Source organism: Malania oleifera, chromosome 5 (genome assembly GCF_029873635.1).
Source record: "Malania oleifera isolate guangnan ecotype guangnan chromosome 5, ASM2987363v1, whole genome shotgun sequence".
Lineage (NCBI taxonomy): Eukaryota > Viridiplantae > Streptophyta > Magnoliopsida > Santalales > Ximeniaceae > Malania > Malania oleifera.
In genome coordinates, this window is record NC_080421.1 from 103,862,779 (window position 1) to 103,877,543 (window position 14,765).

Genomic DNA, 14,765 nt, shown 5'->3' on the forward strand with positions numbered 1-14,765 from the left:
AAATATAAGTCAATGACAAAAGGACGCCACCACGAGAATATAGGGATGATATCTACAAGTTAGTGGGAACGGGGGGGGAAATTTGTTTTTTTTTTCCACCCCTTTTTCCCGGGGTTTTTTTTTGTGGGGGGGGTGGAGAGCGCCAAATCCAAAATTTGGGTGCGGGCGATTATGAAGGGGTTATTTTAATTAATTAGCCATTAATTAAAAATGCCTAAAATATTAAGCATCTGAGACTGAAGTAAGATTTTCTGAAATTTAGATCGGGTGAGAGCCGCGGGTTAATTTTGGGACCCGAGGGAAAAATTTGGAAATAAGGTAGGGATATTAAATAATAGTTTAAATATTAATTTGAGGTATTTGGAGCCTTAAGGAAGGCTAGAGAGTATTATTTTGGAGAAATAGATTAATTAATCAGGAAAAAAGTAAATAAGCAGGGAATTGAATTTCTGGGCGCCAAGGGCGTGAAATTTTGGGTCCTAAGAATTCTAATAGTCAGGTAAGGGATAAACTAAAGCATGTATTTTTCATACAAATTATTATTGTTATGAAGTAAATTTATTTCAGAAAGCATATGTATATTGTGTATTACGCTGAATGTATGGATTGGGAAAAAATACTGCTATGATGATTAAAATGTATATATATGTATGAGATGAAGTAATCACGATTTTAGAATATTGAAGTATGACTTTTAAACAGCCTAGTGTGACATGAATATTATTTTGTGTGAAAAGGTTTATGATGTGAAAGATTTTACGAACAAAAGCATGATTTCATTGGTACTATTGAAAATATGAGTTTATTGTGATGGTTTTGAAGATTATGTGATAAATGTTGTATTTCAGTATTATATATACCTGAAACGATTTTTTGGCGCGGGCCATAGATTTATGTTATACGGCACGAGACGTATCTATATTTTTGGCGCGAAGGCCATATTTACTATGTTTTGGCGCGAGGCCATATTTACTATGATTGTGGCGCGAGGCCATATGTATGATTTTGGCGCGGAGGCCGTATTTCTGTTTTCGGCACGAGGCCGTAATGATGTTACGTATGATCATGTATTAGAGTTTTTTCACAACCAAGATGTTAATTTAGTTCAGACCAGGAGGCTCGGTACCGTAGCTATGGGTTCATTTGGCACGAGGCCTATTGTTGCTACGTCCCACGAGGGGATGGGAAGATAGTCGATGTGGCTTTCAGTAGCGTGTGGCATGTCCACCCTGGTTAGTTCGGACCAGGGTGTGGCGGGCTCATCGTCCTTACAGACATATTGATTCGCAGTGGTCGGCAGCCATTGTCGGGTCCCACCTTCGGGCTGCATCAAAACCGTCATGGGGGGTAATACATGCACCAGCTAGCTAGTCATCCAGTTGATTTTCAGTACTACAGTTATAACAGATGATTTTATGTATGATATGATTTGGTTAAACAAATGTGAATAATATATGTTTACCCAGTACATATGATTATGTTTATAGAATTATGCAAGGTACGTTATAATGTCACAATGCATTAAATATTGCATGTTGCCACACAACTGTATTTAGTTTAGTTTCCTTTACTGAGAAGGTCTCACCCCCAAACTTAATAATTTTTCGGAGCTCTGAGAGACTGGGGGTCAGGGCACACGTTTGGAGCTAGTGAGTATTACCCTGGAGAAAGGGTAAGATTTGTAATAGTGTCAGAGTATTGTGTTTGACCGAGAAATATTTGATGTTTGTGAGGATTGTATTAGAATGCTCTGGTTTATGTTTATGATTGGATGTTTGACCATTTTTTATTTATTATGTGAATTTACGTTAAGGAAATTGAGGGACGTTACATCTACGGCTCCAAATGAAACCCATAGCTACTTGGTACCCGAGTTTATTCCCCGCGTGTTTCTTCGCGTCTGAAATAATCCCTACTCATGAACATCTTGGTTGTGAAACATATAATACACACACACTACATGAGCGTATAGCTAGCATGAGGGGAGGGGGACCCTTAGGTTCCTCGTGCCGAAGGCCGAAAAACCATAATACGGCCCGAGCCAAACCCAAACCCAAAATCATACATATGGCCTCGCGCCAAAATCATAGTAAAGTTAAATGGCCTCGCGCCGTCCAAAAAACATAGTAATATGGCCTCGCGCCAAAAATATAGATACTGGTCTCGTGCCATAACATAAATATATTGGCCTCGAGCCCAAAAACGTGTTCAGGTATATATATACTGAAAAAAAATACAAAATTATCACATAATCGTCAAAAAAAACATCACAATGTAATCATTATTTTTCTAAGTACCTGAAATCATGCTTGTTCGTAAAATCTTCCATCATAATACATTTCACACAACAAAATTAAATATTCATGGGGTTCAAACATTATGTGTTAACAGTCATACGTCAATATTCTAAAATCGTGAATTACCTTGCATCTCAACATTATATACATTTTTAATCATCATAGAAAGTATTTTCCCCAATCATACATTTCAGTGGTATACACAATATAACATAGGCTTTTCTGAAACTAATTTATATAATCAATAATAATTTGTATGAAAAATTACTGCTTTCGTTAGTCCTACCTGAATATTAAGACAATTTTAGGACCCACAAATTTCCCACGCCCTGCCGCCCGAAATGCAATTCTGCAATTAATTTTCCTGATTAATTAATCTATCTCCAAAAATAATACTCATCTAGGCCTTCCTTAGGCTCCAAATTACCTCAAATTAATATTTAAAACTAGTATTTAATATCCTACTTAATTTTCCAAATTTGCATGCGGTGTCCCAAAATATACCGCGCGCCTCTCACCCGAGATCCTAAATTTCAGAAATCTTACTTCAGTCTCAGGATGCTAAATTTTAGATTTTAAATTATGATTAAATTAATTAAAAAATAAGACCCTTAATAACGCAGCACCCAAATTTGGGAATTTTGGCCCGACCACCCCCACGAGAATCCGGTTCCCACTAGACTGTAGAGAATCAATCCCTAGATTATCGTGGGTGGCGTCAGTTTGTCAATGGAACTGATATTTTGCACGAAATTAAAGAAAAAAAAAATGGGAAAATGCCTACCCTGGAATACGGATTACGCCGTCCTATCCCAGATCCGCTTCGGTAGAGAAATAGAAAATAACGGCGGCAGCAGCGAATGGAGTCCAGTGGTTATCTTAAGATTTTCGAATTAGGCGAAAATCGGCCACGAAATCAAGGAGCGAGGGAGAGAGAACGTGAGTAGAAGAGAGAGGGGGATTGCAGGTGACAGGTAAAATAAATAAATAAATAAAAATAGAGAGAGAGAAGAGATATCGGGGGGGGGCGGCCTTTCAATTTAAAACAATCCTCCGAAGGATTCAGATTCCTTTAGGCGGATATAATAATATAATAATTAATACTAATAATTAATAATAATAATAACTTAATAATAATAATATATATTAATTAATAAAATAATAATATATTGTATTAAAAAAAATAAAAATTAATTTTAATAATTAATTTTTTTTTTCTTTTTCGTTTTCTTTTAAATTCGATTAACTAAGTAAGTTATTTTTTTTATTTTTTTTAAATTCGTTTTTTAATTGTAATTAATATTAATTAAGAATATTATTATGTTAATTATTTATTTTTTTTTATTTTTTTTTGAAATCAATCCACTAATATTTTATATCTCTTTTGGGTTTTTACACTTCCCCACCTTATAAAATTTCGTCACTCGAAATTTTGCTTCACCCTATTCCCTTTCTTAGCGAAAACACTCTTATTTCTTATTAATTACCCTCCACTTATGGCGGAGGAATACCATGGTTACAAACGAGGGCTCTGGAGATTACAACATTCAAAATTTCTCTCAAACCATTCACTTTCAGAAAAAAACTAAAAAACCACCTCTATTCTCTTATCTAGAATTTTCACGGTACACTTACAAATAAAAACTACAATACTATTTTCCATTCAATGACTTGGCTCAGCTCTATACACTACACGAAATAAGTGCGGATATCTATGGTGCAATTGATTCCTATTTAATCCCAAGAGCCTCCTTAATGGCATGGTTGCGCAAGAACTTTTACCAAATGGAATCTTATTCGTCGTATAGTTCCCTGTTCCTTCCGTCAAGAATCTGCACTAGCACTCCTCATAGCTAAAGTGTCACCCAAAACTCCAGGCTTCAGATCTAATCACATGGGAGGGGTTTTGAGATGTATTTCCTCAGCATAGAAAGTGGAATACGTAATGGATCCTAGATTAGGACCGGTGGTAAGCAAACGAAGGCAACTGGACCACTCTCTCAAGATCAAGAATCTGAATGGTCCCAATAGTACCTCTGGCTCAGCTTACCTTTCCTCCCGAACCCCTCATAAAACACCCTTTAGCGGTGCCACTTTAGGAACACGTTGATCTCCTGTGTCAACTACAATTTCGACGATGAGTATCGCATACTCTTCTTGAAAGGGCACTGCGCTGTCCTGATCCTGTCTCTGTGAGTCTGACTTTATTTGAGTCTGCTTGTATCAGCTCTGGCCCAAATTCACCGTCCTACAACCTCATCCCCACTACAATGGGGATCGACACCTCCCCATACAGTGCCCATTATGGTTGCCATCCCAATGCTAGCCCTGGTAGATGTTGTTAACGCAACTCAACTAATGGCAAATACTTGCTCCACAGACCTCCAAAATCCAGCACAACATGACTCGTAGCATATCCTCCAAAACCTGTATCGTCCTCTCTGTCTGTCCATCTGTCTGAGGATGAAAAGCTGTGCTGAACGACAACTGAGAACCCATGGCCCCCTTGCAGGACTCTTCCAAAAACGAGATGTAAACCGTGGGTCTCTATCTGAAACTATGGACACTGGAACGCCGTGGAGTCTAACTATCTCCTGGATGTATAACTCAGCCAATCTGTCCATGGAGTAGCTAACTCTAATCGGCAAAAAGTGGGCAGTCTTCGTCAATCGATCCACCACTACCCAAATAGCGTCCTGTCCATGCAATGCTGGCGGTAATCCTGAGACGAAATCCATCACTATATGCTCCCACTTCCACTCAGGAATGTGGAGTGGCTGCAACGATCCCGCCTGTCTCTGATGCTCAGCCTTCACTTGCTAGCACGTCAAACACTGACCCACAAACTGAGCTATCTCCTTCTTCATGTTGCTCCACCAGAAGGACTCTCGGAGATCCCTGTACATTTTAGTGCTACCCGGATGTACAGTATATAGGGATCGATGTGCTTCCTCCAGAATGACTTTCTTGATCTCAGGATCGGCAGGAACACATAACCTGGTATGGAACCTCAGGGCTCCATCATCTGAAATGCTGAACTCTGATTCCTGACCATCCTGTACCTTTCCCATAAGCTCTACTAGTTCTGCATCATTCCTATGAGCTGCTTTAATCCTCTCCTGTAGAGTTGGCTGCAAAACCAAGTCAGCAATGAACGCCTGGTGATCACCCTCTACCAGCTCCACACCGAGCCTCTCCAGATCCATCTGAATCGGATGCTGAATCCCCACTGCAGATACAGATGATTCCACTGATTTCCGACTCAAAGCATCAGCAACCACATTAGCCTTTCCCGGGTGGTAGCTAATAGTGCAGTCGTAATCCTTTATTAGCTCCAACCATCTCCTCTGCCTCATATTCAACTCCTTCTGCGTGAAGAAATACTTTAAACTCTTATGGTCAGTAAATATCTCACACCTACCCCCATATAGATAGTGCCTCCAAATCTTCAGCGCGTAAACAACCGCCGCCAACTCCAGATCGTGGGTAGGGTAGTTCTTTTCATATTCTTTCAACTATCGTGAGGCATAGGCTATCACTCTCCCCTGCTGCATCAACACGCATCCGAGCCCCTTATGGGACGCATCACTGTAAATTACGAACCCCTCTTCTCCTAAAGGAATCGTCAACACAGGCGCAGTGATGAGTCGCTGCTTCAACTCCTGGAAGCTCTGTTCACATTCATCAGACCACTCAAACTTTGCTCCTTTCCTGGTCAATCTAGTCAACGGGCCTGACAATCGAGAAAAGCCCTCAACAAACCTGCGGTAGTACCCAGCCAATCCCAGGAAACTCCTGATCTCATGCACGTTCTTTGGTTGTACCCAATCAACTACCGCCTCAATTTTACTCGGATCAACAGAAATACCACCCTTGGATATAACGTGTCTAAGGAAGGTAACCTGTTCCAGCCAAAACTCACACTTCTTGAGCTTCGCATATAACTTCTTCTCTCGCAATACCTGCAACACTATACTCAGATGCTCCTCATGCTCCTCTGGACTCTTCGAATACACCAATATATCATCAATAAATACTACCACAAACCGATCCAAGTACTGGTAAAAAATCCTGTTCATAAGATCCATAAACACCGCAGGAGCATTCGTCAACCCAAACGGCATAACTAGAAATTCATGGTGACCATACCGTGTTCTAAATGCCCTCTTCAGAACATCTTCGACCCTGACTTTCACCTGATGATACCCGGAGCGTAAATCTATCTTCGAAAAGATCTGTGTCCCTTGTAACTGGTCAAACAAATCATCAATACGCGGGAGCGGGTATTTATTCTTGATAGTTACTTTATTGATTTCTCGATAGTCGATGCATAATCTCATCGAGCCATCCTTCTTCCTCACAAACAAAACTGGTGCTCCCCAGGGTGACACACTGGGCCGAATGAACCCCTTATCTAACAGCTCCTGCAACTGCTCTTTCAATTCTTTCAACTCTGCCGGTGCCATTCTATACGGCGCCTTCGAAATCGGTGCTGTCCCCGGAATCAGATCAATAACGAACTCTACCCCACGATCAGGAGGTAGTCCCGGCAAATCCTCTGGAAATACATCAGGAAAATCTCTCACCACTGGGATATCCTCCACCCTCAGTTCCCTTTCTGATACAGCCTTCACATAGGCTAAATATCCCTGACAACCTTCTGATAGCAATCTACACACCTGAATAGCAGATAATAACTAAGGTGGGGTGCGCACACGTGATCCCACAAATCTGTACTCCTGTCCCTCTGGAGGTCTAAACACTACCACTCTCTGATGGCAATCAATGCTAGCATAGTGGGCAGCTAGCCAATCCATGCCCAAGATTACCTCAAACCCATGCATGTCTAAAATCACCAGTTTAGCTAACAAATACCTCCCTAGAATATCCACTGGACAGTCCCTGAGTACCTTCCAACATACCCCTACGGTCCCAGTTGGCGTAGCAACAGACAAACTAATTTCTAATTGCTGATGCTCAAACCCACACAATTTAACATAATCCCAGGCGATAAATGAATGCGTCGCCCCAGAATCAAACAAAACAGTAGCTTTAAAAGACAGTATTGAAACAGTACCTGTCACCACATCTCCTGCAGCCTCAGCATCGCCCGATGTCAAAGCAAAAACTCTGGCTGGGGCCGTATTCCTCTACTGGCCTCCTCGTGGTGCCTGGTAACCTCCTCGTGCAGGTCTAGGAACAATACCAATCTGTGTCAGACACTCCCTCATCATATGTCCTGACTCCCCGCACCTGTAGCAGACACCTCGCCCAGCACGACACTCTCCCAGGTGTCTTTTCCCGCAAGATGGGCAAGCGGGAGATGGCTGTGCACCCTGGAAACCGCAATTCCCTGTCCTCTGTCTCCGGTCCCTATAATAGCCACCTTTCTTCCATGCGGCACGGTCGGCTCCCTGCTGGAAATCAGAAGGTATGGATCTCTTCTTCTGCCTCTGCTCCTCAGCCTCCAATCGCTCACCAATCTCTGCTATAGTGGCTCGGTCGACCAACTCGGTGAAGTCCTGCAACTTCAATATCGATACCTGCTTGTAAATTTCTCTCCTCAAGCCTCTTTCAAACTGTCGTACCTTCTTCGTCTCATCTGGAATAATGTACGGGGCGAAGCGAGATAGCTCGATGAACCTCGCCGCGTACTGCTGTATTGACAGCTGTCCCTGCTTCAGATTTAGGAACTCCGTAATCTTAGCCTCCCTGGAAGAGGCTGGAAAATACCTGTTGAAGAATATCTCTCTAAATCGCTCCCAAGTCATCTCTACAGGTATAGTCCTCTGCTGCTCTAATACTCTCATCGCTGACCACCACCTCTCGGCCTCTCCAGTCAGTCTGTAGGTGGCAAACAGCACCTTCTGCTCCTCTGAACATTGCAGTACTGCAAATATTTTCTCCATCTCCTGCACCCAATTCTCAGCAACTGCAGGGTCCGTTCCTCCTGAGAAAGCTGGAGGATTCATCTTTATGAACTTCTCAATCATACAACCGTGGCCTACAGACGGACCACCCTGTTCTCTCAAACTCCTGGCAATTTCTGCCATAACTTGCTGTGCTACGCTGCGTAAGACTGCACCTGAATCACTACCCGCAGCGCCTGAGGGTCCAGCGCCCTCACTCCCACTGGCGTGGGCACTATTTCCACCGTGGTCCATCCTGAAAGAAGAAATAACTTAACTCAAAACCTCATTCTCTATACATATCACTCAGCTCATATGGTATATTTTCCTAATTAACTCGTCACTCTTGATCTTATTTCAAGGTTCAATCCTGCAACCTAGATACCCGACCCGACGATAGTTTACAATGAATTTCCTGAAATCGTCACCCCAGGAAAATCACACAAACCACTACGGAAGTCCTGCATTTAGACTACAAAACCAAACCTCAAGTTCCCTTATCCTATACTCTGGTATTAATACTGCTGCACTCTAGAGTCTATAGAACCTAGTATCCTAGGCTCTGATACCAAATGTAACGTCCCTCAATTTCTTAATGTAAAATATCACATAATAAATAAAAATGATCAACCCGAACCCGTGGGTAGCGGGGACACCTGTCAAACACAGCGGAAAACCTAACAGCAGTAAACATAAAATCTCAAACATCCAATCATAAAACATAATACCAGAGCATTCTATACATCCTCACAAACATCCAAATATTTCTAGGGTCAAACACAAAATAACTCTGACACTATTACAAAATCTTACCCTTCTCACAGGGTAATCTCACTAGCTCAACGGCGGCCCTAACCCGCCAGTCTCTCAGGAGCTCCTGAAAAATTAATTAAGTTTGGGGGTGAGACACTTCTCAGTAAGGGAAAATAAACTAACTACAGCTGTGTGGCAACATGAATATTTAATACATTTGTACGTATACAGTACATTTCATAATTCTATAAACATAATCATATCGTACTGGGTAAACATATATTTTCACATCTGTTAACAAATCATATCATACATAAAATCATCTGTTATAACTGTAGTACTGAAAACAAACCCAGGATGACTAGCTAGCTGGTGTCATGTATTACCCCCCATGACGGGTTGTGCAGCCCGAAGGCGGGACCCGACAATGGTTGGCCGACCACTGCCGAATCAAATATGTCTGTAAGTACGATGAACCCGCCACACCCTGGTCCGGACTGCCAGGTGGACGTCCACACTCTACTGAAAGTCACATCGACTATCCATCTCCCATCCCCTCGTGGGACGATAGCACTAATAAGGCCTCGTGCCAAAATGAACCCATAGCTACGGTACCGAGCTCCTGGTCTGAACTAAACTAACATCCTGGTTGTGAAAACATATAATACATGATCATACGTAACATCATTACGGCCTCGTGCCGAAAACATAAATACGGCCTCACGCCAAAATCATACATATGGCCTCGCGGCAAAAACATAGTAAATATGGCCTCGCGCCAAAAACATAGATACGGTCTCGTGCCGATAACATAAATATATGGCCTCGCGCCAAAATCGTTTCAGGTATATATATACTGAAAATACAACATTTATCATATAATCGTCAAAACCATCACAATATAACTCATATTTTCATAGTACCTGAAATCATGTTTTGTTCGTAAAATCTTTCACATCATAATACATTTCACACAAAATAATATTCATGCCACACATATGCTGTTAAAAGTCATACTTCATATTCTAAAATCGTGAATTACTTGCATCTCATACATATATATACATTTTAATCATCATAGCAATATTTTCCCAATCGTACATTTCATGTGTAATACACAATATAACATATGCTTTTCTGAAAATAAATTTACTCATAATCAATAATAATTTGTATGAAAAATTACTGTTTTAGTTTATTCCCTTACCTGACTATTAAGAAATTCCTTAGGACCCAAAATTTCACGCCCTTGGCGCCCGAAATTTAATTCCTGCAATTTACATTTTTCCCTGATTAATTAATCTATTTCTCCAAAATAATACTCATCTAGCCTTCCTTAAGCTCCAAATACCTCAAATTAATATTTAAACTATTATTTAATATCCCTACTTAATTTTCCAAATTTTGCCTGCGGGTCCCAAAATTATACCCGCGGCGCTCACCCGAGCCCTAAATTTCAGAAATCTTACTTCAGTCTCAGATGCTTAATATTTTAGCATTTTTAAATTAATGCTAATTAATTAAAAATAAGCCCCTTAATAATCACCACACCCAAATTTGGGGTTTTGGTCCGACACCCCCACGAGAATTCCGTCCCACTAGACTTGTAGAGAATCATCCCTAGATTTTCGTGGTGGCGTCCGTTCGTCAATTGGGCTTATATTTTGCAAGAAATTAAAGAAAAAGGGGAAAATGGCTTACCCTAGGGAATACGCTTACGCCGCTCCTATCACCGATCCGCTTCGGTAGAAATAACGGCAGCAGCGAATGGAGTCCAGTGGTATCTTCAGATTTTCGATTAGGCGAAAATCCGTCACGAAATCAAGGAGAGAGGGAGAGAGAACGTGAGGAGAGAGAGAGAGGGATTGCAGGTTGCAGGTAAAATAAATAAATAAATAAATAGAGAAGAAGAAGAAGAAGAAGAAGAAGAAGAAGATATCTGGGGGGGGGGGGGGGGGCGGCCTTTCAATTTAAAACATCCTTCCTGAAGGATTCAGATCCTTCAGGAAGGTATATAATAATAATAATAATAAATATATTTAATTAATAATAATAACAATAATAATATATTTTATTAAAAAATCAAAATTAATTTTAATTAATTAATTTTTTTTATTTTTCTTTTTCTTTTAAATTCGATTAATTAATTAATTATTTTTTTTATTTTTTTTAAATTCTTTTAATTAATTAATTAATTAATTAATAATTATTATTATTTTTAATTATTTATTTTTATTTTTATTTTTATTTTTTTTTTTGAAATCAATCCACTAATATTATATATCTCTTTTTGGGGTTTTTACAGTAGAGTTCGTGTTTTGGTTTTTGGGTTAAGGTAAGGGGATTCTGTTTATATCAGTTATTTTTGAAATCAGAATTGGTAAACATATAGTTTACGATTGTATGTATGATTTGGTTACTTAATTGGAAAAATCTATCGGGTGAAAATACGAGATTTTCGGGTTACTATTTTGGGAAGATTTGGGAGTTTCGGATATAATCTCTATTTCTGTTGGAAAATCGTATATTGTATAAAACTGTGATATTAAGATGATCGTACCAATATTTGTATTAAAATATATTATCAAATTGAAAACGATATGATTTGTTGTATACCATATAAGTGTGAAATGAACTGTTGTATATAAATGTTCCAAGTTTTGTGAAAACAATTGTGACGTCTAATTACAGTAAGCTGAGAGGTATAGGAATATGAGTTCCAAATTGTTCCAGGTTTGGTGAAACGCCATGTCTCGGCTAAATACTGTGGGCGAGAGTGTCTGACTCTATATCTGAGAGTGTGAAATATCACTTGTTTGTTTCAATTGGTCATCGATGGGTGTGAGTTGACACAGTAATAACAACGATATCGCTGTGGAGTTTTGGCTAATACCATGTTATCGGGTGCTCGTATCAGCAACAATATCATTGTGGAGCTTTGGCTAATGTTAGGTTATTGGGTGCTTTGTGTAATGCGGCCAATTTCGACCAAAGAGTGTGACAACACTGACCGTATGTTTTGTATCGTTTGTACTGGAACTGGATTGTGAAAATACGAGAACTGTATCGTGTTATGTTTTATGTAGAAATAACACTTTTTTGCTACACACTGATATAACATGTTTCTTCCTTACTGAGAGGTGTCTCGCCTTGATTATAAAAATGTTTTTTCAGGTCCTTCAAGTAGTCGTCACTAGTGTCCTAGCGTAATAAGAGCGTGGTTGTCAGTTAGCTACGTATAGCATTTATGTAAGTACGGATTTTGTAACCGAGTTGTCGTTGTTAAGTTTTGTACGCACCCTGGGTATGTACTGTATTTTGGAGCATAGACTCTAGTTATGTATAGACTCTGGTATGGTACGTTGTATGTATTAGAAAGAACATTTCTGCTGCATATGTGATGTGTATATATGTGTATGTGAATGTGTATAGGGTATATGTGTATCCCACGGGATCAGACCCTCCTTCAGTGTAGTATCATGTATGTTTTAAATGATTCAAAGACAAGTTAGATTACTAAATCACACCCTGGGGCCCATTTGCGGGTTCGGGGTGTGATAGCTTAGTATCAGAGTTAACTAGGTTGTTAGGTCTTGTAGACTTGGTTAGGCGTGAATATGTGTACATACCAAAGTATAGGAATGTAGTGAATGGGTAGAGTAGGTCGAGGATTGTCTTGTAACTAGACGGGGATTCGTTGATGGTATACTGTGTTTTTCCTAGAATGACAATTTCAGTAAAATCACGGCAAACCATTGATGGTTTTGTGTCGGTGTGGTAGGATAGGCCTGGACCCATGAGAGTTGTAGTTAACATGATTAGCTTGCAATGATTGTGTTAACTGTGTATGATATAGGAATTCTAACCGATTCCTATCTTACTTTCATAATGGAGGCCGAAGATAACAACTTAGATAGTGGTTTCGAGGGGACTGCGAGTGATGGGTCTCCTTCTGTGTCTTAGGGTCTGACGAGGCGGATCATGCCAGAGATCGGGTGAAGTGTTAGGAGACGTGAGCATTCTCCTATTGCCACGGGTTGTACCATAGAGAGGTTCACCTACATGCACCCTTCGACGTTTACCAAAGGACCCGATCCAATAGTAGCAGACAACTGGGTGCAGAAGATAGAGAAGATATTGGAAGTTTTGCATTGCACTAACCAGTTGAAGGTTCTCTATTCTACTGTTCAGCTAGAAAGAGAAGCTAAAAGATTGTGGACTACTGTGAGTATGCTTAAGAAGAAGAGAGCTGGTCCATTTGGTATGACTTGGAGCAGCTTTAAGGAGGTATTTTTCGAGAGATACTTCCCGACTTCCACTCGTGATGCAAAGGCCGATAAGTTCTTAAGCCTGACTCAGGGAACCCTAGAGGTGCAGATATATTTTTCTAGATATATTGAGCTATCTCGTTTCACGCCGTGTTTGATCTCAAACGAGTATGACAAGACTCAAAAGTTCGAGAAAGGTTTGAGGAAGGACATCCGCAGGCTTGTGGGAATGCTGCAAATTCAAGAGTTCTCTGTTCTGGTGGATAAAGCCACCATAGTTGAGGTTGACCTCTAGGGGAATGAGGTGGTACAAGAACAGAGGAAGAGGCCAGTATCTTTTGGGTCTTAGACTGGTCCTCGATAGGGACAGTGGAAAAAGAAGAACTATGGTTTGAGTTATCGCCAGATTACCGAACAGCAGGGTCGTCATGCAGATCCATCTTTCATGCAATGCACCAGGTGTCATAAATGGCATGATGGTGATTGCCAATCGTTCGTGGGTAACTGCTATAACTGCGGCAAATCAGGCCACATGTCCGGAAACTGTCAAGCACAGAGGAGCGATGCGCCTGCATCGAGCCAGAATCGGGGAAGCAATTAGGTGCCTCGGGGAAACTATCAAGCAAACATAGCTCCGGTAAGGGTATACTCTCTTACTCCAGCCGATGCTGAACATTCTGGAAACGTGGTGACAGGTACCATGTTATTGCTTTCGAATAGAGATGTTGCCTTATTTGATTCGAGAGCAACTCACTCTTTTATATCTACAAGTTTTGTGAAACTGTGTGAGGCTAAAACCCAAGTGATGGATGAGGGGTTATCTGTGGCTACACCAACTGGTAATTCAGGGAAGGCCGCTGTCGATGAACTTAGTGGTATACGGCATGTTTGGGTTTGATGTCATACTGGGGATGGATTGGTTATCATCCAGTTATGCAGTGATTGATTGTCGTAGGAAGGTAGTACTATTCAGACCTCCTAGGAGAGCAGGAATATGAGTTCGTGGGATCGTGTGTGCGTTCAACGCCACAAATTCTGTCGGCTATGCAGGCGAGAAGGTTGCTCTTGGATAGTTGTCAGAGATACCTAGCTTGTGTGAAGGAACCACCATGGTATGATTTGAAACTTGAAGATAGCCGAGTGGTTAACAAATTTTCGGATGTATTCCCGAATGACTTACCTAGTTTGCCTCTTGATCGGGAGGTTGAGTTTGCCATTGAGTTGCTGCCAGGCAAGGCTCCAATTTCTAAAGCTCCATACCGAATGGCTCCAGTTGAACTTAGAGAATTGAATGAGCAGTTGCAGGAACTACTGGACAAGGGCTTTATCAGACCTAGTGTTTCGCCCAGGGGAGCTCTAGTATTGTTCGTGAAGAAGAAAGACGGGTCAATGAGGATGTGCATTGACTACCATGAGAATAATAAAGTAACAGTGAAGAAAAGATACCCGTTACCTCGTATAGATTATCTATTTGACCAACTGCAGGGAATGCAGGTCTTTCTGAAGATCGATCTATGGTCAGGGTATCATCAGGTGAG

At 40.7% G+C, this 14,765-nt stretch overlaps 1 protein-coding gene across 1 annotated transcript; it reads left to right on the plus strand.

The window, feature by feature from the left end:
- Nucleotides 1-13,021: 13,021 nt before the first annotated feature.
- Nucleotides 13,022-13,828, plus strand: LOC131156088 (uncharacterized). The gene is made up of 2 exons (XM_058109537.1): nt 13,022-13,510; nt 13,592-13,828. Exons 1-2 carry the CDS (start codon nt 13,022-13,024, stop codon nt 13,826-13,828), a joined length of 726 nt encoding a protein of 241 aa, XP_057965520.1.
- Nucleotides 13,829-14,765: the final 937 nt, after the last annotated feature.